Genomic DNA, 27,837 nt, shown 5'->3' on the forward strand with positions numbered 1-27,837 from the left:
AGTCAGTTTGCATTGTTTTTCGTATAAGCATTTAACGTACAGATAATTATGATATCATATTCCTTTAAAAATTACATCTTATTAATAAGTAGTAACTGATTATTTTATTTTTAGTCATGAAAATGAATCTAAGTTGAGGTATGACGTATTCTTAAATGTATCCAATTTACTCCGAATACAAGTTTTTACAAGGAACCGATTTCAACCTTCACCCTTTGCAAGTTAAATTAGGAAACGGACTCTCCAGAAATCAAATTGAATGTAGACTACAGTACACATAAGAAGAATGGAAGGGCTTATACCTGTGATAAACAAACTCCAAGATGTGTTTAATACTGTCGGTTCAGAAGTGATTAACTTGCCTCAGATTGTAGTGATAGGCAACCAGGTAAGTTGCTAGCCCCAGGGTGTCCTAAGGCAAAGAGGGATACCGGTTTCAATGTCAGAGTGGACAAATACAGATTGCGTTAGACTGAAACCAAAAGTGAAACTGAATATTGCTTTACAGCCTACTATTTTATATGTGCATAATTCACTCAGATGTCGGAATTGCAAGTCAGATATCTGAAGAATATATACATATCATGGACACAGTTATGAGAATCTCCTTGGCTTTCATTAGTCTGGCTTTTTTAATGATTTTGATATTTCGGACTAGGCTTTCATGTGTGTGTAACAATTTTTGTCAAATCAAATATTATCTGATTATCATGATTAGTGGGTGTATGTTTAGGGGAGTCTAGAAGTCTTTTTCAGTCAAATGGTTTTTGAAAAAAACCTTAGTCAATTTCACATTTTGTATCATTTATTATTTATACCTCAATTGAATTTTTTAGACCATGAATAATAATTTACTGAGATGAAATCATTACAAGCTATATCCTGTGGTGTGACGTTATGACAATAGTTTGAACAATAGCATGATCGTGACGTCGTAGTACATGTTTTAATTGATATACAGGTATCATTTCTTTTTTTAACCAATCATAATTGCTGTATCATCATGATGATCAATCTAACAAATATCATTTTGAAATAATTTTATAATTAATGCTTTATCCTAAACATTATATTTTTCTCCTTGTCATAAACAGTAGCAATTTATTTTCATTAGTTGTCTGATTATATAGTGTAATGTTTTATTAGAGGATTTTTTTTTAATGTAAAAAATTCACCGTTTGCTATTGTGTTTGTAGAGCTCTGGTAAAAGTTCTGTACTTGAAAGTTTGGTGGGGAGAGATTTTTTGCCGAGAGGTACTGGTATTGTGACCCGTCGACCTCTGGTTCTCCAGCTGATCCATGTCAGCAAAAGTGACAGAGAGACGAGAGCTCAAGATGGAGGTAAATAACACATTGTTACCATGGTAACACTAACAGTAAATGTGATACCCATGATATATATACTATCTGTGTTTGAAATTGGTTTAAAACTTTATGTTGACGGTTCTTTGGCAAAACAACATGATATAGATCTCATTGAATTAGCATAGACCGCAACATTGAAAAAAAAAATCCACTAATTTAAAACATATTCAATGACATTTAATGTACTTAGAAAGCATATTTCCTTTTCATAACAATATTCTCCTTCCCTCATAACGCTTATCAGACTTCGACTGACCATGCATTTATCCTTATAACATAGACCAGTGTCATTTGACATAGACTCGATCTATGGTTAATTTCAAACACTGTATTATGATAGTGCTTATTCATGTTCTTGATTTTTTTGTTAATAACCAATAAATATGACTACATTTATGATATATAGAGTAGTATGTAGGTCACAAATAATAAAGAGCTGACTAAGCAGGAATTATCTCATGCTTTTAGTGGTTTCATATCTCTTATAATACATGTACAAACCATACATTAAAAAAGCGTAAGCTGATTACTGAATAAACATGCAGAGATGTAAATACTTTTAGATAATCGATTACTGTTTTATCTCACTGAAAATTAACGTTCTGATTTGTCATTTGGCAATTACCCAGAGTTGCATCATAAGATAAGTGTGAGTTTTATTTCAGTTATATTTGTTTATTTCGTTTTTCAGATCCTATTAAAGCAGAAGAATGGGGAAAATTCTTACACACAAAAAATAAAATTTACACAGACTTCCAGGAGATCAGAAGTGAAATTGAGAATGAAACTGACAGAATGACAGGGTCAAACAAGGTGGGAAAAGCTGAAGCCATTGTTTTGAAGCAATACTTTAATCTAAAAACAATCATGCTAATATTGACATTTTAAACAGGGATAGACATTAACTTTTTCTGTCACTTGCCCTTTGGGCAAGTAAACTCCAGCTTTCACTTGCCCGAATGAAAAACTTAGTTGTCTGAAAAAATATAGACTCTAATTATCTAATATGCTTATCAACCAGTAATCTCTTAGCTCTCTCTCTCTCTGTCAATCCGCCAATAGCTTTAGAATAGTTTTCTCTCTTTCAAGCTTACCCCCTTCCCCAGTGTAAGAGGTTACACCTATGAATTATGCCATACAAGTTGCATTATTGTAGTTGATGTAAAATGTCATTCTTAGTTATAGATAAGAAAATTACAATGGTCATTGTAGAAAATAGATCTTTTCACCGCAAAAGAACGGACAAGGGACGTAATATAAGGCAAAGTTTTGATAGATGTATTCGATTCAAATGCTCAATGTATTATTTCACGATCTTCGCTAATAGTAGTATCAAAAATAAACTGATGATTTAGTAATACAGAGTTGGACATTACTTTCTAATGATTAATATTCATCAAGTTTAACACAATTATTATAATAATCACATTTCCTACTGAAATAATCACTTGCCCCATTGGGCAAGTGTGTATTGAGTTTCACTTGTCCGAACTTGGTTTTCACTTGGCTCAGGCAATCGGACAACCGTTGATCCCTGTTAAAATAGTTGAAGTTGTGGTGAATTTGTTAATCAAACTTATGTTGTTTTTTGTTGTTGTTGTTGTTTTTTTTGTTTTTCTTTATTTATTTTTTACAAATGATTCTGCACATGTTGGAGGAGTTTCTTAGTTTGAACTTTGACACTGAGCTTAATCAAGTATAAAGATGCAGTAATGTATATATGTGTACTTCATTTGAATAGGGAATATGCCCAGAGCCAATCAACCTGAAAATCTATTCTCCGACAGTGGTAAACTTGACATTGGTAGACTTACCTGGAATGACCAAGGTTCCAGTTGGAGATCAGCCTGAGGATATAGAGCTCCAGATCCGAGACCTGTGTATGGATTACATCCAGAATCCAAATTCTATCATCCTGGCAGTGTGTGCTGCTAACACAGACATGGCCACATCAGAATCTCTCAAGCTTGCCAAAGAGGTGGATCCAGACGGTAAACTTAATCCCCTTAATGTTTATCTGATGGATTTGTATGTTTATTTTAATGAAATTGATCAATATCTCATAAATGTGTACACATAGGAAATATTTAATCATTTTCTTTAATTGTTTTTGACTCTGTAACACTATATTTGTACACAACATATTCAAATAATGGTTGTAAACATTATCTTATTGCTTGAGATTTAAAAACATGGCTGTATGTGTAAAGTGACACTAGCATTTACATATAGGCACTACATAAGTTATTTACATGTATCTAGGTCGCCGTACGTTGGCCGTGCTGACAAAGCTTGACCTGATGGATCATGGGACAGATGCTATGGAAGTTTTGTGTGGACACATCATACCTGTTAAACTTGGCATAATAGGTGTTGTCAACAGGAGTCAGGCAGACATCAACACACAAAAGGTAATGTGTTAGCCTATCAGAAGGTAGTGTTTTAGATTGTACTTATCAGAAGGTAATGTGTTAGATTGTATTTATCAGAAATTTATCTGCTAGATTGTATTTATCAGAAAGTTATCTGCTAGATTGTATTTATCAGTAGGTTATGTGCTAGGTTGTATTTATCAGAAGGTAATGTGTTAGATTGTATTTATCAGAAGGTAATGTGTTAGATTGTACTTTTCAGAAGGTTTTGTGTGAGCGTTACCTACAAAATATCAGTAATGCTTAGTGGAACTATAGTACAGATACATTAAGTTCAGTGTTGTTCCAGGTCTTTTTTTTTTTATACACCTAAGTAGATGTAAATCACTGGATATTTTGGTAGGAGAGAAATTGCATTGAGACGGTGCTATGTATTTGGTGACAATGTTGACATTTTATTATTGTAATTATTAGGATTGTTAGGTATCAACTATGGACTAATATGGAGAACACTAATATTTCATCATCACAATGTTTAGAAGTGTTAAATATCATCTACAGAAAACACTGTAATATTTCATCATCACGATGTTTAGAAGTGTTAAATATCAACTACAGAAAACACTGTAATATTTCATCATCACAATGTTTAAAAGTATTAAATATCAACTACAGAAAACACTAATATTTCATCATCACGATGTTTAGAAGTGTTAAATATCAACTACAGAAAACACTGTAATATTTCATCCTCACGATGTTTAGAAGTGTTAAATATCATCTACAGAAAACACTGTAATATTTCATCATCACGATGTTTAGAAGTGTTAAATATCAACTACAGAAAACACTGTAATATTTCATCATCACGATGTTTAGAAGTGTTAAATATCAACTACAGAAAACACTAATATTTCATCATCACGATGTTTAGAAGTGTTAAATATCAACTACAGAAAACACTGTAATATTTCATCATCACGATGTTTAGAAGTGTTAAATATCATCTACAGAAAACACTGTAATATTTCATCATCACGATGTTTAGAAGTGTTAAGATATCAACTACAGAAAACACTGTAATATTTCATCATCACGATGTTTAGAAGTATTAGATATCAACTACAGAAAACACTGTAATATTTCATCATCACGATGTTTAGAAGTGTTAAGATATCAACTACAGAAAACACTGTAATATTTCATCATCACGATGTTTAGAAGTGTTAGATATGGGTTACTTATAGGAAACTGAAAACATTTTGTAATGTTGTGATGGAAAGAAAGTGTTACGCTTTAACTACAAAAGACATTGTAAACATTTCATTTATTGTAAACGAAGTGTTAGGTTTCAACTACAGAAAACATGGTAAATATTTTATTGTGATGTAAAGGAATTGTTTGATTTCAATGCAAATATTATATTGCTATGATGGAAGTGTTAGATTTTGACTACAGAAATCTGTAAATTTGATGTAAAGGAAGTGTTAGGTATTGACTTCAGAAAACTGTAAACTGTTGTGATGTAAAAGAATTGCTAGGTGTTGACTACAGAGGACCTGTACACTACAGTATTCATTGTACAGGAAAACTAAGATGTATCATAAATCTGTACCTGGTTTGGTTTTGTTTCTCAGGATATGAGAGAAGCTTTAAAAGATGAGGCATCATTTCTGCAGAGAAAGTACCCTTCCATTGCCAGCCGACATGGCTCACACTATTTAGCCAGAACTCTCAACAGAGTAAGTTGTTTTCACTGTGTACGGTAGTGATTGCAGAAGATATATTATTTCAGTAGAAACATAAATTTTGTGTTGCATTTTTGTCATACAGTGCACAAAAGTTTACTTGTAGAAACTTACTTAACAATTTCATGTGACAGATGACATCAATACACAAATTGAATCAAACGCTTGTAATGTTATTATTTACACAACTCTGTTAGTGTATGTTGATCACTACATTTTGAATGACAGATGACAGAAATACTGTAATTCTATTAACCCAGCTGCTGATGCATCATATTAGAGACTGTCTTCCGGAGCTGAAAACTCGAGTCAATGTGTCTATAGCCCAGTTTCAGTCGCTGTTGAATTCCTTCGGAGAACCAGTAGAAGACAAAGTAAGTAGTAATTAGTCTGTGTCACATGAAGGTTTTATCCAGTATTGTCTCAGAAAAGAATCGCTAAGGTTTATGTGATGTACATGTAGAAGTTATCATCACAAACACACATGACATGGAGTATGAGGGGGTTTTGTGTGTCATACCGCAATTAATTTGTAAAGTTTAGACTTTGTTTATTTTACGATGATTAACAAACAAGTTCTATAATTTATAATGCCTATCATTGGCTTGGACATTGTTGTAAAGGGGTCATTATTGTGGGAGGAAACCAAAGTACCTGGAGGAAACCCACGTCTCTGATTGGCCGACCACATTACTCTGTCACGTAAAACCACTGTCAATCACGAAAATTGAAGTAGCTTCTCCCCGGTGAGAAGTGTATGTTTTAACGACGACGCTCTCCAGACATGCTAATTACTTGGTATCTCTGTATCTTTTAGAGTCAGCTGTTACTACAAATTATCACCAGATTTGCGACAGCTTACTGCAGCACGATAGAGGGAAACTCCAAGAATATCGAAACCTCGGAACTGTAAGCAAGACGTTTTTACTTAATTCGTGTACTGGGGATGGATGACTATTTACATATTTATTGATATCCCCCATGAAAAGACATTTTAGTGAACATCAGTGTTTGTGTGCTGGGTGTGTGCTTATTATAACGTACTATGTAAAATTTAACACAATCAAAGAAATGCACTATTTTGCATAATTGCGATAAATTGCTTTTTCTACGTATCATGATGGATTAATTTTCATAGTGTATCACCACCACAAAGTCAGTGCTCTTACTCACTGTAAAAGGAGCTCAAATATGAATCCTGATAAAGTATGCACACATACTCAGTATAAAAATCATTCAGCAGTCATTTCAAGTGGACCAAAAATGTTTGGCTTTTGAAACTAACGAAATTTATGAATGTGTACGATATCTGTTTTAACCCCTGTTTATTGTCAATGTATTTTTTCAGGTGTGGAGGGGCAAGGATATGCTACATTTTCCATGAGACATTTGGTCGGACACTGGAGATTGTTAACCCCCTAGGAGGGTTAACTCCCTTGGACATATTGACAGCCATTAGAAATGCCACAGTTTGTATATTTAATGAAAGCTATAATCATTTCTACAAAGAAACAGAACAAAAATCTTGTGAAAGGCTTTGGGAAACATGCATACATTTTGTATTTTACATGATCATACATGTATGTAAATCATAGTGTATTGTCCTTCACCTTAAAAGTTTAGGGAGCAATGAATTACTTGGTACATATGCATGTCATTGTACAGTATGTTGCATGCATATGTATTCAAATTATAATTATATTAATTAAATTTTGATCATTGCATTGATATAAGGGTTGCCTAGAATTTTAATCCATGTCATTTGACTTTAGGGCCCTAGACCAGCCCTTTTTGTACCTGAGGTTTCGTTTGAGCTGCTCGTCAAGCGACAAATCCGGCGCCTGGAGGAGCCGAGCTTACGTTGTGTGGAGTTAGTTCACGAGGAAATGCAGAGGATTATACAGCACTGCGGAACACAGGTGATTGTTAATGTGACCCGATTAGATGTCACTATGTGACCCAATTATCGCTATGTGACCCGATTAGATGTTGCTATGTGACCCGATTAGATGTCGCTATCTCAGTATCTATTGTAAATGTGACCCGATTAGATGTCGCGATGTGACCCGATTAGATGTCGCTATCTCAGATCAGAACCCAGATGCCTGATGGTCAATTATAAATTTGACTGACAGTTAACTTGCCAATAACTTTTTCATTTATATAGTGTTAACTTAGACTAGGCATTAGGGGTTAGTTACTCTATACCTATTCGTGACAACTTTATTTTTGTGATTTACCAGTAATGAACTGGTTTGAGGCGACTAATTTTTGCGACTGAGATACAAGATCCATTTAAAGTCTATTTCATAGCAAGAAATATTTGTGATGATAAGGTTCTTGCAAACCTTGTGAAAATTTATCGCTTGCAAATAAAAGTAACTTACTTTTGTGTAGCTGAACCCAGGTAAAGTTAAGCAGCTTAAATGTGTGACAAGATAAACATATCTTAGCAAACACCTCAGGCAGTTAGGGATTGATGTTGATTTCTGCTTCTGTATATACACACAAACATGTAGATAAGATGTACGGAGAGAAGGTCTCGCTGTGTTCCTGTCGTAATCAGTGTAGTGATGTCTGTCTACACATGTACATGTAAGTGTTGCTTACAAGGAAAAGTCGCAATTCTTACATGAATATTAATTACTTTGATTAGTGGATTTATAATTAAACCCCTCTGAAAGGGCTATGCATAGTACATGTACTTATGAAAATTTTCACATTTCACAAGTATTTATTGGTATAATCATTTGTCTTTTTATCAGGTACATGTATATTAATAGATAATTATTTTATCATTCGCCTACTGATATTCAGATGTGGCAAATTTCAGGTTTTCATGAAAATGTTGATGAAAGTCCAATGTGAACTTGTAACATTTCCTCATTTTTCTATATAGTACATGTAAATTTGAATGTTAATTTTAAATTAAAATCTATCCTCTGTTGCGTTAAATACTTGGATACTTGTCCATTACATGTATGTGCTCTGGAGATAGCTAATAGCTAATCTCTTTTATAGACAAGGAATCATAAAAAATACAATTAGTTCTTGTATTAGATAAAGTAAATCCTCTTCAGGAGAGTAAACATACAGCTCCGTGGTATGTGGTGCTGCAGAGGAACTAGTACACCTTGTCATGCCTCAGAATGATATGGGATGGAGTGTGGATAGTGTTTGATCTTCACTAGTACACCTTGTCATGCCTCAGAATGATATGGGATGGAGTGTGGATAGTGTTTGATCTTCCTGTCTTTTATCCTGGTCCTAAATTTGAACAATACAAAATAAACCTCTAGTCACACTGAATGGTGAAGGGAACAGGTACAGTGTATGTGACCTGTATTTAGTTACATGTACATGTGTATACACACTGAATGGTGAAGGGAACAGGTACAGTGTATGTGACCTGTATTTAGTTACATGTACATGTGTATACACACTGAATGGTGAAGGGAACCGGTGACCTGTATTTAGTTACATGTACATGTGTATACACACTGAATGGTGAAGGGAACAGGTACAGTGTATGTGACCTGTATTTAGTTACATGTACTTGTGTATACACACCGAATGGTGAAGGGAACCGGTGACCTGTATTTAGTTACATGTACATGTGTATACACAAGCTTTTTCATGCTCACTTTTGTCATTCAAACAGCAAGAAATGTTGAGATTTCCCAAACTCCATGAAAAGATTGTAGATGTCGTTACAAACTTGCTTAGACGGCGACTTCAACCAACAAACATTATGGTGAGTCCGAGGAAAATACCAAGTTAATAGATCTGTTTTTTTGTTTCACTTTTAAAAATACATGTAACTGCTAATTGGCAAATATTTAGATAAATTTGCACTATTCTTGAATGAAAAGAGATTTGATGAACAAAAAATCCTAGAATATTGACAATGTTTAAGTTTATCTATTATGTTTATTTCCAAAATACATTTGCCATGTTGGCTCTTAAGCTGAATTTTAAACAACAGATTCAACTTTCATCATCATTGCTTTTACAACTGTTAATGTTTAATATTACATTGAAGAACCAAGATGCAAAAGTATTATGGAAGTACCAAGACTAAAAAAATGTCATTTTCTAGGATTTTTTTTTTTTTAGCTCACCTGAGCTGAAAGCTCAAGTGAGCTTTTCTGATCGCCTGTTGTCCGTCCATCTGTAAACTTTTCACATTTTCGACTTCTTCAGAACCACTGGGCCAATGTCAACCCAACTTGGCCAAAAGCATCCTTTGGTGAAGGGCTTTCAAGTTTGTTTAAATGAAGGGCCATGCCCCCTTTAAAGGGGAGAAAATCACAAAAATGCAAAAATAGGGTGGTGTCATCAAATCTTCTTAAGAACCACTGAGCCAGAAGAGCTGATATTTATATGAAAGCTTCCTGACATAGTGCAAATTCAAGTTTGATAAAATCATGACCCCTGGGGGTAGGATGGGGCCACAATAGGGGATCAAAGTTTTACATGCGAATATATAGGTAAAATCTTTGAAAATCTTTTTCTCTAGAACCACGGGGCTAGGAAAGTACAAATTTACATGAAAGTTTCCTGACATAATGCAGATTCAAGTTTGTTAAAATCATGACCCCCGGGGGTAGGATAGGTTCACAATAGGGGATCAAAATTTTACATTACAAATATACAGTATAGGGAAAAATCTTTTAAAAATCTTCTTCTCAAGAACCACTGGGCCAGAAAAGTTTACATTTACATGAAAGCTTCCTGACATAGTGCAGATTCAAATGTGTTAAAATCATGGCCCCCAGGGGTAGGATGGGGTCCTCATCAGGGGATCAAAGTTTTACATACAAATTTGTAGAGAAAATCTTTAAAAATCTTCTCAAGAACCAATTAGCAAAAGAAGTTTACATTTACATGAAAGCTTTCTGACATAGTGCAGATTCAAGTTTGTTAAAATCAAAGCCCCTGGGGGTAAGATGGGGCCACAATAGGGATCAAAGTTTTACATGTGAATAGATAGGGAAAATCTTTAAATATGGGCCAAGGTGACTTAGGTGAGCAATATGGTCCATGGGCCTCTTGTTTATTAACACTGTTTCCTATACCAAGGACTAACTTTTGTGATATAGACATTTGTAGTTGTACTATCATCTGATGTTAAGCAAGTGTTGTGCATTTCAGTTTATCGGCATTTTGTATTTGCTATTTTTCAGGTACAAAATTTAGTAGCTATAGAGTTATCCTATATTAATACCAAACATCCGGATTTTCATGAAGCTAACTTATTCCAAAGGTCACAGGAATTGGAAATGACTAAACATCTGAATGATTTCCATGTTAATAATGAATCTACTAAAGATAATAAGGTATGAAAGCTCACACAAGTTGATCATATAGAGAAAATCATGAAACATTTTATGCTATTAATAAATGTTTTTGAAACAAGTTTTTAATGTATAGTATGCATTCAATTTTTTTTTTTTTGACAAATATGCAAATATGGGAAGAAATTTAATGACATCCATGTCTGTAGCAGTATTGCATTGTGAAAACACTTTTAAAATGGGAAAAGTATTTAGATAAATTATTCTCATTAAACCAATGTTATAGATTATATTCGTGACTTTTTTGTGTTACAGAAAGTAAATACTGGTAAAATTTCAAACTTTTTGCGGGGTCAGGGTGACATACAGCAGCAAGATTCGTCACAGGCAAGCAGCCCGGCCAGTAGTCGACCTGATTCACCGGCTCATAGTATCAAAGGCGTGAACCTTCTGTCTGATGTAGTAAGTCTTATGAATGGATATTTTCATTGTCTGATGCATTAGAAATACTACCACAGATGTACAATAGGATATGATTTAAAGACTCTCTCAAGATCTTTTGATTAAAAAAAAGGATATTTTTTTTTTTTTTTTTGGTCTCTGTTTTTCTCTTTAGATGTATATATACGTATACACACATTTTTATAAGCATATTATGCATGCATAAGTGTGCTTATATCTGTATGGCAGGTGTAAACTTTTCATGTTTTGTAATAGAATGAATAGTGTAAATTAAAGTTTGTTTTATTTGAATATAATTGAGATGAAATGTTGGGACTTTGATTATGAAATCTACATTTCTAAGGGTACAGACACTGAAGTGTAAAAGTGTATATTACAGACCAAGAGCAATTACATTGTGAATACAAAACACAACTATAAATTTAATATTGTAGTTACAATGTACAGTTGAACTTTGATATTGAAAACATCAGTATCTTGAATACCATGGATATGTCGAAGTGATTCAGATGTCCAAACCACCTATCAGAGTGTCAAGTCCCTATTTATTCCTATATTTTCCTATAAACTTGAAGGTTCCTATGTTTTCCCTATAAGTCATATTAAAAGCCCTATATATCTAAAATAAAATGACAGTCCTATTTTCAAAAATGATGAAAAAAAAGAAGACCCCCCCCCCCCCCCCCAAAAAAAAAAGATCCAGGAGCTGATGCTAGATTGATATTTAATTAGACTGTTATGAAGACGATAGCTCTGATGATTGTATAAGAACTGTCTATTGGTTGGAAAACTGTTCACACCTGATAGGATTTTGTCTTTGTTTATGTTTAACATTATTTCTTCTCCAGTAAGATACTATGCTTGCTAGATTTTTATGCAGAAGCAATAAACTTTTATACAATTTTTTTAATAAAAAACCTATTCATTCCTATAAATCTGCTGTAAAAGTCCTTATATTTGCCCAATAAACTACCAAAAAAATTCCCATAATCCTATATTTTTAGACCAAAAGTGACTTGACACCCTGACCTATTCTTTAAGTATTTTATCCTCAGATATCTCGGAAGTGTTTTCTTGATCCCATTGAGTTCGAGATAACGAGGTTTGACTGTATCTGTAGTTTATGAAGTTACAGCATTTCTGAATGTACATTGTATAGTTATATAAGTAACAAGTGTTTGATGAAGATCAGCAGACTGCGTTTCTAATGAGGAATCTGTATCTTTTATAGCCACAGCCCACTTCTAGAAAACTTTCACCCCGGGAACAGAGAGACTGTGACGTTATAGGTAGGTTACAGTAATAAAGGAAATCTCAGTGCTGAAGTAATATTATTTCAGCTCCAATAGCGTTCTACGGTGTGACAAACAGGCAGATTTAATTGGACAGGGAATGCATATATACATGTGTATATTGTAAGGGCTGTTCCAGAAATGATCAAATGGGGGGGTCGGGCAGCAAACGCTATTTTTTTGTGTGGGTGGTCGTATTTTTTCATATTTTAATTGGTCCGTGGTTGGACTGTTAAAAAAATATTTATTATGGGTAGTGGGTAGTTTCTATTGTTTTATTTTGTGCCACGTTGGTGTTGAGTTTTCAGAATATTTTTATTGTCACTCTTGTTGTGTTGGTTACAAAACGTCGGAGGGAAAATTGAAAACGTGCTTTCGAAATCGGAAATCGGAAGTAACATAGAACTATTCGAGTTGTCGCTCTTTGCAGCGCATAACTTCCCATTACGGCACTCTTCAAATTAGAGGCGCGTTTAGTAGGGTCTGTTCTGTAGATTATTACAGTTTACAGTGCATTGATTTTGGGAATATTTTGAAACCAATAGGCAAACCTTAGTTGATTTATACGAGGGTACCGATGCGTTATATTTATCAGTCGGTGTGATGGTGATATAGAGGCCTCCGGGCGCAGGCTCCATTAGAAGACGAACTATTCGTGGAAAAACATATCCATACCCATTTCATGATAATAGCATCGTTTGGACTCCCAATCTTTCCAACATTCCCGCCATAGATGCCTTTGATTGTTGATGTGACATCGTTTCTTCAGAACTACTGTGATACAATGTCGCACAGCATTACCGCGTCATTGACTAGAATGTTTCTCCCGAAAACCTCGCGAGATTTGTACCGTTTTCATTTTTAAAAATATTTTTGTGGTGGGTCTGGTTAGTTTTTTTTTTTTATTAGATGGGTCATTGTAAAATGAGTTTATTAATTTGATGGGTCATGGGGTGATTTTTAATTTTTTTTTATGGGTGCTTGGTATATACAAAAGGTGCCTCCCGACCCCCCCATGTATTTATTTCTGGAATAGCCCTAAACAGTTTGTACATTTTGTAGTTGTTCTTGCATTGATGCCGTAAATGAAGTATACAAAAAATAAGAATATAAAGAAATGTCTTTTGACGATGCATACTTCTCATCCTGCATTAATGTCCATGGTTTTCTGTCTGTCAATGGATGTATTTAGGTTTTTTTTTTCTTTTTTGCAACAGAAAGACTGATCCGGTCCTATTTGCTGATTGTGCAGATTTTTTTCTTTTCTTTTTACAACAGAAAGACTGATCCAATCCTGTTTCCTGATTGTGCAGATTTTTTTTCTTTTCTTTTTACAAAAGAAAGACTGATCCAATCCTGTTTCCTGATTGTGCAGGGTTTTTCTTTTCTATTTACAACAGAGAGACTGATCCAATCCTACTTCCTGATTGTGCAGGTTTTTTCTTTTCTTTTTACAACAGAGAGACTGATCCGATCGTATTTCCTGTTTGTGCAGGTTTTTCTTTCTTTTTACAACAGAGAGACTGATCCGATCCTACTTCCTGATTGTGCAGGTTTTTCTTTCTTTTTACAACAGAGAGACTGATCCGGTCCTACTTCCTGATTGTGAAGGTTTTTCTTTCTTTTTACAACAGAGAGACTGATCCGGTCCTACTTCCTGATTGTGAAGAAGAACATACAGGACACAATACCCAAAGCAATCATGCACTTCCTGGTGAATTTTGTGAAGGACAATCTTCAGAGTGAGCTCGTTAGCTCGCTGTACAAGAAGGAGGAGCTCGAGTTCCTTCTAGAGGAATCTGAACACATAGCACAGAGACGCAATGAGGCCAGTGATATGTTACAGGTAAGATTTTACAGGGTTTTATCTGTGGCTAAGTGCGTTGTAAGTAAATTATTCATAGCACAGAGATGCAATGAGGCCAGCGATATGTTACAGGTCAGATGTTACAGAGTTTTATCTGTGGTTAAGTGCACTGTAAGTAAATTATGTATAGTTAACTAAAATTACATGTACAATGTGAATGTATGAGTTACTTTACCGAGATTTCAAGTAAATTGTTTGGTGAAGCTTTTTTAATCCAGATGTGCGTAGAGAAAAAAGTCTTTGGATCAGGCAACAATTATGAATTTGAGTGTTTTTTTAATGATAGAATTCAAAGTTTGTTGCCATCATTATGTGTATATGTACTATTTACACAACATTTCAGATTGTACAATATTTGGATGAGACAAGTTTCACTGTAACTTTTATGTTTTTTCTTACATGTGCCTCTAAATGCAGATGTATAGGGGAAACACTACCTCAGCTAGTGATCAATACTCTTAGCATGACCTCATCAAATAATTACATGTATGGGGAAAACACTACCTCGGCTAGTGATCAATACTCTTAGCATGACCTCATCAAATAATTACTTGTATGGGGAAAACATTACCTCGGCTAGTGATCAATACTCTTAGCATGGCCTCATCAAATAATTACATGTATGGGGAAAACATTACCTCAGCTATTGATCAATACTCTTAGCATGACCTCATCAAATAATTACATGTATGGGGAAAACACTACCTCGGCTATTGATCAATACTCTTACAGTAGCATGGCCTCATCAAATAATTATGTGTTTACTGAACCAACATAGTTTTTTTTTTTTTTTTTTTTTAATTTAAAACTTTTATTTCTTGATGTGTAACCAGGTGCTGTTTGGGTGTATTTCAGTTTATGAGATTCATTATATCCTCTACAATTATTCTCTACTAATGTTGTACATACCCATAACAAATTATGAACTTTCTGTTAATTTCAACATTGCTAATTCTTTCCAGGCACTTCAAAGAGCCAGTCAAATCATTGGGGAGATTCGTGAAATTCATCTCTGGTAATGAAGTGTAAGGTATACCATAGAGTGGTAATGAAGTCTATAGAGTATACCTTAGAGGGATTTGTCATTGATCCATAACAAATCAACTAAAGACAGCTGCTATATGTTCCCACATGTACAATGATAAAAATATTAAACTAACCTTCATGCTGCGTGTCTAATTCAGGTGTTTATATCTTCTGCATAGTGCTACAAATCAAAGTGAAAGTAAGATGTATTTATTGATTTGTTTTCTGTTTTCATTTTTCATAGTTTCAGAATTGAGCATCATTGTAAATGAATTGACTTTGTGTGTAGAGAGTTCTGCTCATTGATTTATGTAATGGATAATGTAACTGTTATTTTAATTGATGTTTTCAATTATGGCTATGTAAAAAAATAATTTGCGACATACATTTTAATAGGTACACACTACGTATTGTAATAAAATTTCATCTTATACACGTAACTATCGTCATATTGTTAGTTCCTCTGCTCTGGTGCAATTGATGAGCATAATCTAATTTTCATTGACTAAATTTTTTTCAAGTTTTCATTTAACAGAACTGCTCTTAAAAATTCCAAGTACCGGTGTGCGTATTAATAACAAAACATTATACAGGTCTAGTTCAATGTGTAGGTAAAGATGTTTACTAAACAAGGACAATTGTTGATCTAGTGAAACAAAAATACCACTAGTTCTCATTGGGGAAAAACACGCAATACAACTTGTTATTAGAACAGGTTTTGAACTTGATGTTTAAAATGTAAGATGTAAATTAACAATTTGTCCAATTCATCTGGTGAATAGATTAAGTATAGCCAATCAGAGATAATGTTAGTCACTATTACCAGTATTCATGTGAACGGAGATGTAGGATGGAGTAAAACTCCCACTATTTATTGCTAATAACATGGGGCACACTATTTATGTTTTTTACAAGTCTAGTGCTTAAGAATTTGTGTTTATCAGTATTTGTAACTTTGATACAAATTGTACATGTGAATTGACATGTCTTTCAGTTATTTCTAACTAATCATTTCTTCATGTACATCATAACCTGTGCAGTGTATTTTGACTGCATGTACTAGTTCTACAGTACATATAAACTTTGATCAACATGAGGTAGATTGGAATTGTGTGTATGTATTGTCATCATGTAGTGAATTGTTCTATAATGCATTCACCAGTGTAGAGGCCATTTTGATGCATGTTTTTTTGTTTTTTTTTGTAATGGGAGATATTTGTTTCTGTATCATAGAAGATGTTGTGTTTGTATGTGTAAATGGAATTGACACCTGAACCATCACAAATTGTGACATGCACCAATGTTAATCACGATGTACATTGTAAATCAATGTGCATTTTTTAACAAAACAATTTTGAGGAATACTTGTAATGAAATGTATGATTAATACTTTTGAATTATTTTCAATATGTGATTGTACTTAATATAAAGATTGATAAAGAATATGTAGCATTGAATGGAAATTATTGAAATAAGATTGATTTTAAAATAAGATATAACATTTTTTTTTCTAGGAATATGAAATAATAATGAATTTTTTAAGTGTAAATGTTAAACATTATCTTGTATATACCTGTATGTACTTCCTCAGAGTATCGTAACATTAAATGATAGAGATTCTGTACACATTTGTGTTTTTTCTTCTGCATATTTACTTAGTGATCAAGTCACCAAGATGCATCTAACAATGAGAAGTATTTGAGATGAAAGTTCAGATAGAACAAAGTGGATTGGGAGTTATGAGCATAAGAACTGTATACCAAGACTATTCACGGAATTAAGGTGGCTCATCACACCAAAATTTTATGTAGTGGCTTGTTAAGTGATAGACAGTGATGCATGTTTTTGTTTTTTGTTTTTTTTATAGATATATGCATCAAATCACAGCGTTTGCACTCTTAAAATCTCTTGTTTGCAAACAAAATGCCTTTATCTAAAATAAGCTGGAGCTTCATATGAGATGATCTAGCGAGCCATGAAATAAAATTTTGGTTTAATGAGACACGTTAAACATATCGGACTTTGAAGTACTGTTCGGGTATGATGCATCGAGTATATGATAAAATGTGTGCTTTTTTGTAAATTTACAGTTTGTCTGACGAGTGTTAGGTTTCCATGAATTGAATTCTTGTCGCCCAAATAAAATAAAGCCCACGCACTGAATAAATTCCAAAGGTCGGTTGAAAGTTATTGTCTTTGTAGATGATTGTAGGGGAGATCATAAACTTAAAAACATGTGAGTACTGACCTCAAAATATATTGGGTTTTATTTTGGGGGGGGGTTGTTTTGTTTAATTGCTCTTGGACAGTAAATACAAGGGTAAAAGAATTTTTTCTCACAGCTTCATGGAGATTTCCAGTAGGTTTATTAAAGTACGGGTTAATCATTTCAGATTCTTACATGACCGAACACTCCTCCGCCTATGACGCGGCGGTTATTGACAGAACGGAAGTGGTGTGTAAAGAACAGTATTCCATAATCATATTCCTCCCGATAGAAAGTTAGCATAAACTATTTCATGTTTCAAGTGCATTGCATAAGCAATCGATGACCTTAAAAGTTACTTAATAGCTTTAAATGAGACGTAGAAATAAAGCAAACCGTACCGGTTTGGTCATCAGTATTAGCCCCTGTGCAGGAGGTTCAATGGTTTCTTTAACTCTAGTAAATATTCAAATTATAATTAAAAAACAAACCAAAAAATGCAGCGTTGATAAAGTCAAATGAACTACATGTAATCAAATTTTCGTTTTACAAGTAAAATCTTAAAATTATTTCCACTTGTAAAAAAAAAAAAGAAAAGAAAAAAAAATCCCCACTGTATTTTGCGGTGAGTGTTTCTTTTAATTAACATTAACTCATAATTATTTTTTTTTTTTTACATTTTGTAGGTTTTTGTGTTCCATGGTAAATATTTTTTAAACTTGTAGGAAAGCTTCACGTCAGATTTCATCCGTAAAGTGAACGTACGGCTCCGTATCTCGGTAGTCCACATAATTCCTAGATTCAATGATTTAAAGATATTGATTTTACGAGATTTAAAAAAGGATTTATGACTTGAGGATTTTTTGAAAGTAAGACAGAAAAATGACATTTAAATTTATTAACATTAAAAGAGCATATATTTATTAGTTTATTCACCAATCAAGGGCCCTCGGGGGGCATGTACATGTTAACAGGCAATTAATTATAACAATGAAAATAAATAACAATCATTCAGAAGTACTACCGGTAATACTGACAGAGTTCACACTTCTGCACTGCACATATCTATAATTATATATGAAATACTGATTACAGACAAGATTTAAATTAACAACATGATAAATAAAATAACCCAACTGCTTCACACATCAGTTTCTGGGATAGCAGATAATGATAGTGATATTCAAAGGTCACAACTGACACATAGAGAACTACGTGTATTCTAAGAATATCTGTCACGGTTTTACTTCATATTATAATATACGAGGGTCGTTAAAAATACGTATATTTTTGCTCTAACCTCTAGACCGTCGCGACGCTAATAACAGGAGTATATATTGACAGAAGAGGTCTTTAATAGTGATAACTGTTAAAATAAAAATATATGTAATAACAATATACAACATTTGTTCATATCTAATTTTCAACTGTAATATAGTTATTTATTGATACTTTTAAATGCTTCAGACGTTACGTCAAAGAACGTCAAATATTATTAGCATCGCGATGCTAATGACAAGATTATGCCATAATATGTCATAAGTGAGTTGTGCTTTAGTGTATAAATGACACAGACAATTTTCTTGTGATAGAGACTCTACATTGGATGACAAACGTCCTGGTAGGAAACAAATTATTTGTGAAGAACTTGTCAAAAGTAACGCTATGTAAAATACTGGCTACGTTACTGTCGCGGAATATTCGCAGATAATTTTGATGTTAGCTCCGGCACCGTCTTCTTTATTCTTACTGGACATTTGGAAATGAGAAGAGTTGCAGCTCGCTAGATATCTAGACGATAAAGTTAGAAGGCGCCACAGGCTGTGTGTGAAATGTAGAAGAGGATATTTTGAGAAACTGTGAAACGCGACGCTGTGACGTTGTGTTTTTTGACGTAACGATTCTCCGTGGCGAAAAACCATACGGATTCTATATCATTATTATTTATTATTCACCAATAAAGGGCCCTCAGGGGGCATATACAATTCTAACAAGTAAACATCATAAGTACATGATACGATATACACATGTTTACCATATACACATGTTAAGGATTTCTATATTGACATTGGTCTGACATTGGCTCATAACAATGCGGACTGAAAATGCACCGTATAGATCTAACAAGGATGCTATATGAGAAGTAACGTAAAGCAATATAAAATGTCCCGAACGCAGAGGGTACCAAGGGACAGTGCCTGTGCCAAAGCAATCGGATTGGCAGTCTTGTACTCAAAGTATTCGAGACAGCTTATCTATAGTGTGCAATTTTAACAATTAAACATTACTACATGATACCATACACATGCATACCATATATGTGTTATATAGTTAAGATTTATCAGTACTAAAACTGCCAGATGCAGGGAAAAAGGTACCCTAGTGTTCAATATGTTTGTTCTGAAATCTAAATTTACACTGCAGTATTCTCCCAGCCTTATTGAAGACAATAACTTTTTGTTTTCTTAGCATTAACTTTCTAACACCAGTCATTTACCATACGTTTCCATGATAGATACTATATCTGCTGTAAACCGTCTGTTAGTGTTGACATTATTACTTTATCGTAAAATTTCAATTTTCATTTTGAAGTGATACAGTACCTACCGGTATACATTTTTCGAGATATATAATGGAAAATAGTTGATGAAGATTTTGAACAGAGAGGGACTTAGATTGTCCCCCTGTCTTACACCACGGTTATGTGCCTTCGCTCGTTTCAACGGTCACACCGTAAAACATATTATGTGAAGAAGTTTGGTTATTTATTATTGTATACTTCATTATGTTGAAATAAATTTGGTTAAATTGCATCTTCGGTGGTGTGCAGCTTCAGTATTTCCATGGTCCAATTTCACATCGATATCGATCAATTTGGAAAATAAAACGTTAACAACATAATGTAACATATTATGATTTAATGCATTTAAAATCGATCATGTCTTGATAAATGAATTTATAAACATAATTTGAAATAGATCTATCTTAAAGTTAGCAAATCCGAGTCACGAGAATGTCCTGTAAGTTTTGAGTTAAGCCTATTAATTATAGATCAGAATCAAGACGTGCGACTGTTTTAGAATATTGAATACCCTCCCAAAAATAAATAACCAAACAAAAACCAACTACCTCCTCGTCCCCCAAGTTCGCACCTGGACAAAACGCTTTAAAATACGCTGAGTATCTAAAGAGAGACAACTCGGATCTGTTTTCTTTTCAAACCGAAAGTAAGCGACCTGCAAATGATGGCTACCGCTCTGGGCGGAAATGTCAACAAAGACCTTGTGTTTAGCTGTCCTATCTGTTTGGAGTCAGTCAGGACACCCAGATGTTTACCGTGTCTACATACGTTTTGCGAGTCCTGCATCCAGACTTATATTTCTAGCACGGCCATTCGTAAAGAAGAAGAGTATCAGAGTATTGAGTGCCCGGTATGTCGCAAAGAAAGCCGCCCACCAGCGAAGTGTATGTCGTCTGAAGAATGGGCCACGAGTTTACCCATCAACTACCTGGTGAATTCTGTTTCAGTGAAGTCAAGTGAATTAGAAAAACTTTGTGTTATATGCAAGAAGCAAAATAAGAAAATCGCAGCGATTCACTGGTGTAAGAATTGTATGGAGGAAATTTGCGACGACTGTAAGACATTACACAGTTATGTATCGATCCTGCAGAATCACAAAATTGTCAAACTTTCGGAGGCGAACGATTGTCTGGAAAATTTTGATGTGGATGAACCGTGCAGCATACACAAAAATAAAACCATTGAAGTGTACTGTGGGGATCACGATAAATTATGCTGCAGCGTCTGCTTCGCAACCCAGCACAGGAGATGTGAACGCGTCGAAGCAATAGAGGATGTTTCTAGTAGATTTGATCGGACTGATATGCAGCCCAGATTAGAAAAGTTTTCTAAATCCCTGGAGATGCTTGAGAATTTGCAAGAAAACAACAGGGAGCAAGTCGACAAACTGAAGGCTCGGAAAGAAGTGATATGTAGAGATGTTGCAGATAAAATAGAGAAATCAAAGAGAGCTCTGGATGAAGGTTTTACTCAGTGGCAAAAACAGTTTGAACAAAAGCATGGCGATTGTCTTCAAACTCTCGACATTGCATGCGATGAGATGAGAAGGTTTTCCACCACGCTGAAAGAAGCAAGATTTACATTTTCCCTTCTGAAGGAGAAGGGGTCACTGAAACAGTTGTTTCTGATGACACATAGACTGGAATCACAGATTGCGGAACACTTTCACAGACTGAAATTGAAGATGGAAGTAGAAACATTTTCTGACTACCAACACTCCATGGGAAGTGAATTCACTGACTTTGTCTCAAATAACAGAAAGGTCCCAGATGTTAAATGCATTCAGTCAAAACCATTGCGTGGAACCGTGGCACAGCTGAGCAACGTCGTGTCACCGCATACTAGTGGTTCCATTGCACCCAAACCGTGGCTGGCGAACATGAATCTAATGAAGTTTATTCCCCAAAAGGTATCCGAACATGTTATACAGGACAGTGTATATCTGTATCATGGTCTATATAGATACAATGAGAGTGTACTGTTGCCAGTGGGTCAAACTATCCAAATATATGACGTCAGAGGCAATACTTGGGTACATCTATACACAGAGAAATGTGATGATAAACCTCATGCAATAGCTCAAACCAATGTCCTGCACGAGGTGTATGTTGCCTTTGGTAGTTATATTGCGGTTTACAACATCAACGAAGGAAATCAAATGTCTCTGTTGAGAAAAATTCCAATGAATCCTGGAGTTACGATTGAAAGCTTCACGTTAATGGACGATACTATAATTTGTGCAGATAATAGTGGAATTACGATACTAAATCCAGATTTTTCCGTGAAGGAAAAACGAAATATCAAGATAGATGGAAATATTGCTTACGTGGCTGCATCGAACAAAACGAAGAGAATTGCGTTCGTGAAGAAGACTGGTATTGAGGAACAAACAGTCACCTCTCAATACCTGAATGGAGACATGCATTTTGAATACAAAAAAACCCACCGAGATTTACGCGGTATTGCATTTGATTCGCAGGATAATATTTATGTATGTGACTTTCATGTCAGGAATGAACTTGTCCAAATAAGTCCCGATGGTAAAAAATCGAGAACTATTAGTTCAGAAATATATAACCCTTACAGCATATCATTCCATCCTGAGGGCCACAGGTTCCTGGTTTTATCAAGCATTGAGAGGAAATGTCGCATATATGAAATTCCACAGTCTCTGAACTAATACGCCGTGTGTAGGTTTTTAGCTCTTCTGAGTCAAAGGCTAAAAGAGCTAATGCTATGGCCATTTATACGGTGTGCGTAAACTTTTTAGAAAAAGGGCTATAACTCAAGAACCCCTTGGTCAATTTTTTTCAAATTTGTTACAGGGTATCATTGGCCCAAGGGCTTTCATACATACTAAATAGAGGGATGTGATCCTTTAACAAGGGGAGATAATCAGGAAAATACAAACAAAAGTAGTGGTTGCTAAAAAATCTTCTTCTCAAGAACCACTGGGCAGATTATCGCCAATCTTACACAGAAGGATGAGGATATGTTGTAGATTAAAAATTGTTCAAGGCATTACCCTGGGGCAAAGGGCGTGGTCTCAAGGTCACTTCAAAGTTGACCTAAATTTATATTTCCTTAAATCTTTGATATTTTAGTCATTATAAGGACTAGGATCATCAAATTTTGACAGTTGATGCATCTTAGGACCTTGTGTCAAGTTGTCTCAAAAGTAGGTCACGGTGACCTACTTTTTGAATTTTGCAGGTATTTATTTTAAAATTAATTTTGATGCATATCTTGGACACTTTGAAGCCTATGATCATCAAAACTTGTCAGTTGGTGGATCATGGGACCTTGAAATGCGTCAACTGAAAAATAGGTCACCATGACCTACTTTCTGAATTTTATGGCTTATCATTTATAGATACATTTTAAGTTGTTATTTCAAATACCGAGAGGTTTAGAATCATCAAATCTTGTAAATTGATGCACCTTGAGGCCTTGAAACATATTTATAAAAAAGTAGGTCACAGTGACCTACTTTTTGAATTTTGCAGATATTCAAATTTCACATTTTCAATTTTAGATGCATATTTTGGGCACTGTAAAACCTAGGATCATCAAACTTTGTCAATTGATGCGTCTTCAGTCTTCGGTTTGTGTCGACCAAAAAGTAAGTCACCGTGACCTACTTTTGGTATTTGACAGCTAAATTACTATATTTCAGACACTATTTGACCTACAATCATCAAACTTTGACAGTTGATGCATCTTGAGTCTACGGAGTGTGTCGACCAAAAAGTAGGTCACCTTGACCTACTTTTGGAATTTGACGGTTATATTTATATATTTCAGATACTATTTGACCTACAGGCATCAAACTTTGTCAGTTGATGGGTCTTGCATGTTCGAAGGGTTTCGACCAAAAAGTAGGTCACCTTGACCTACTTTTGGAATTGGACGGCTATATTTATATAATTCAGATACTATTTGACCTACAGTCATCAAACTTTGTCAGTTGTTGGGTCTTGCATGTTTGAAGGGTGTTGACGAAAAAGTAGGTCACCTTGACCTACTTTTGGAATTTGACGGCTATATTTATATATTTCAGATACTATTTGACCTACAGTCATCAAACTTTGTCAGTTGATGGGTCTTGCATGTTCGGAGTTCGCTGACCAAAAAGTAGGTCACCATGACCTACGATTGGAATTTGACAGCTATATTTCAATATTCAGATACTAATTGGTTTAAAATCATCAAACTTTGTCAGTTGATATTTCTTGGGTTCTCAAAATGTGTAAGCCAAAAAGTAGGTCACATTGACCTACTTTTTTTTAATTCTTAGGATTTAACTAAAGATTTAGAATACTAAAAGGCTAAAAATAGAAATGGTGGGGTTGTACAATTTATCAGAAGAGCGATTCTAGGCCCTTGGGCCTCTTGTTGATTTGTTTTATGCATAATAAACATTGTTGCAACTCTCTCTCTCTCTCTCTCTCTCTCTCTCTCTCTTTCTCTCTCTCTCTCTCCACATTTTCAAATTGCACAAAAAAACCCAACTAATTCTTGATTTTGTATATCAATTTTTGACAACTAGTCTTTACAGAAAAGTCTTTTATAATGGGCATCCTTGAGAAAAACAAGGGTATACAAAAATATTCTCATCCTTTGGTTAAAGTATTATATTTATACAGCAAGGTGTACAGAGACAAATTTTAGTGTGCGTTTTGCAATATTATTTTTAAAGTTCTTCTATGAAACACAAAAAATTATTTCTGACAAAAACAATGATGCTGAAAAATTTGATGTAATTTGGAACAGATGTAATCAAATCTTTTCATAGCTCTCTCTCTCTCTCTCTCTCTCTCTCTCTCTCTCTCTCTCTCTCTCTCTCTCTCTCGCTCTCTCTATGTGTGTGTGTGTGAAATGAATAAACACTTCTGTAATTCTATATCATAATTATAAAGGTATACATGTACTATGAAATATGTACAAAATGTTTGTAGAAGAATGATAACAATTATTTAAAAAGAAATGTTTAATTGTTATATTTTGATAATTAATCATTATCATGCTTATAACACGAAAGACAATAATGTTAATAATTTAAGAATCTTGACAATCTCTAGAGGTGTATCGTGTCGGACTAATTTTGTTAATAATTTTAATGATTTCAATACCTGTCTTACTAAGACTATCGACTTTGTACTGCTTTGGAATTTAAGTGATGTTTACAGGTCTGGTTAGCCCTTTTTCACAAGAAATCCTTTACATATGCTGATCCAGTGGTGACACCCCTCCTCCTGCTTGTTTCATGAAAAGTTGCCCAAGCTAACACAGAACACGTAATCTCGTTGGACAAGTACATTTTATTTAAAGTCGGAACTACAAATGTATATACAATTAACAAACCAAACAAGCGCTGTAGAGCTTTTTAACCGACTATCACATATATCGAAGACAAATTTAAGACACCTTACAGACCCAAATAAAGAACCATACGGTTTCTTTACGGATCACTGAATGTGGGCGGATCTCATCTATGGTCATTGTTATTTACTTGGCCAAGATATCAGGGTGCTGTGTATACTTTTGATGTACACAGGAAGGGTCTTGGGGCCGTTTGCAGTGTCTGTGGTCATAGTGTTTGTATAATGGTTGTATCGCTATGGCTAGATGACACACAGTCTACACCACTCTTCTTTCTCTCTTTTACTCTCAGTCATTGCCTCAATGAATAATTTCTTTTATAAATATAGAACTATCATAAATTGATAATATAAATTATTTCAATAAGTTACAAGTTTTAGAAATTAATGGGCAAATTATTGTTTGATTTCTAATTGTGTAATTTATGATACATGTATATAGTGGGGGGAAGTTACAATTATTATACCCCCGCGAACGAAGTTCAGGGGGGTATATCGGAATCACTCTGTCTGTCTGTCCGTCTGTCTGTCTGTGCAGATTCGTGTCCGGGCCGTAACTTCTTTGTTCTTTGACATAGGCATACCATATTTGACACATGAGTGTATCACCATGAAACGACGTGTCGGGTACCTTCAAGAACTCCATATGACCTTGACCTCAAGGTCAAAATTAAAGGTTTTTACAATGGATTCGTGTCAGAGCCATGACTTCTTTGTTCTTTGACATAGGCATACCATATTTGACACATGAGTGTATCACCATGAGACAATGTGTCGGATACCTTCATGACCTCTATATGACCTTGAAGTTTGACATCAAGGTCAAAATTGATTATAGGGTTTTGACATAGTCATACCATAATACATAGATGTATCACCATGATACTATGTGTCATGTACATTCATGACCTCTTTATGACCTTGACCTTTGATCTCAATGTCAAAATTATAGGTTTATACCATGGATTTGTGTTCCGACTATATCTTCCATTTTCTTCTACAAAGGCATACCATATTTGTACATTGGTGTGATGCCATGAGAAGATTTGTTGTGTATATTCATGACATCTTTTATTACACTTTGACACCCAGGAAAGAGGTAATTTATACCTATTAACAACACCATTTGGGATTAGCGTGGGGTATTCTTAGTGAGCATTGCTCACAGTACCTCTTGTATTAAAATTACGTTGTTCGGGGATCTTTTTAAAAACAACTGAATTACAATTGAATTGCAATCATGTATACATATACATAAACATATCACAGATTAAGAAAATAATACAAATAAAATAAAACATTTCATGCGAAAATATACTGATACGAAGGCATACAATTTAGAGGAAAAAATAAAACACTAAAATCAAAAGGGGATGTACATAAAAAGCAACTGTAGGATTCAGACCAATCTAATAATTTAAAATCAGAGTCGAAGATTATGCCAGACGATGGGCTAAATATGAAAAAGAAGAACTTGATACATTGTCAGAATGGGTTAAAAGCATAAGAGGGATATTAAAATCCCGCATTAGACACATGAAAACAAAAGTACGTACCATCTATCCTTCTATGTTTAGTAAACCAGAAGTGATGAAAGAATTTAATAGGTTACATGAGGAATATGTTTTGGTTCCAGCTGACAAAGCTAGTAACAACATTGTCTTTGTTTGTACGGCACATTATTACAACTGTTTTTAAACGAACTTGGCATTAATTCCACTTTTGGTAATCATACTTATACTCCAACTGCCTTTTCAAACGATGAAATTCTTCAAAACCATGCTTCAGTTTTAGACACATTTAATATCCCAGTCAATGGGTTAAATGAATATGAGTTACCGTACCTATACTGGATTCCTAAACTACATAAAAACCCTTACAAACAAAGATACATTGCTGGATCCAGTAAGTGCTCTACCAAGCCCCTATCTTTGCTCCTCACGAAAATATTAACAGCTGAGAAGGAGAAACTTCAAACTTACTGTACGACTACATATGCCAGAAGTGGTGTTAATCAAATGTGGTATCTAAAAAATTCTAAAGAACTTTTAGTAAACTTGAAATCGCAGAATTTTTCCCAAATCAATGACATTAAAACCTATGACTTTTCAACACTATACACGACCATTCCTCACGATAAATTAAAGACTAGACTTTTTGACATCATAGACAGTTGCTTCTTCAACAAAAATGGAAAATGGAAATATTCATATCTAGTGATCAGTCATTCAAAAACTTAC

General features: G+C 34.4%; 2 protein-coding genes across 3 annotated transcripts; both read left to right on the forward strand.

Annotated features, from left to right (window-relative positions):
- The first annotated feature begins 170 nt into the window (after window positions 1-170).
- On the forward strand, window positions 171-17,053 carry LOC125653955 (dynamin-1-like protein). Of its 2 annotated transcripts, XM_056143462.1 has the most exons (16): window positions 182-388; window positions 1,197-1,341; window positions 2,057-2,178; window positions 3,107-3,356; window positions 3,628-3,776; window positions 5,375-5,479; window positions 5,746-5,859; window positions 6,303-6,394; window positions 6,834-6,954; window positions 7,258-7,404; window positions 9,147-9,239; window positions 10,672-10,824; window positions 11,098-11,244; window positions 12,476-12,533; window positions 14,171-14,382; window positions 15,366-17,053. In XM_056143462.1, the coding sequence occupies exons 1-16, from the start codon at window positions 287-289 to the stop codon at window positions 15,420-15,422; spliced, it is 2,067 nt and encodes a 688-aa protein (XP_055999437.1). In that variant the 5' UTR covers window positions 182-286; the 3' UTR covers window positions 15,423-17,053. The 2 variants fall into 2 exon arrangements, with proteins under 2 accessions (XP_055999438.1, XP_055999437.1); XM_056143463.1 differs by lacking the exon at window positions 15,366-17,053 and having other exon boundaries at window positions 171-388; window positions 14,113-14,377.
- Window positions 17,054-20,880: 3,827 nt separating this feature from the next.
- Window positions 20,881-22,896, forward strand: LOC125656682 (uncharacterized). Its single transcript, XM_056145574.1, has one exon. The coding sequence runs from the start codon at window positions 20,881-20,883 to the stop codon at window positions 22,894-22,896; it is 2,016 nt and encodes a 671-aa protein (XP_056001549.1).
- Window positions 22,897-27,837: the final 4,941 nt, after the last annotated feature.

This window comes from Ostrea edulis, chromosome 7 (genome assembly GCF_947568905.1).
Source record: "Ostrea edulis chromosome 7, xbOstEdul1.1, whole genome shotgun sequence".
Classification (NCBI taxonomy): domain Eukaryota; kingdom Metazoa; phylum Mollusca; class Bivalvia; order Ostreida; family Ostreidae; genus Ostrea; species Ostrea edulis.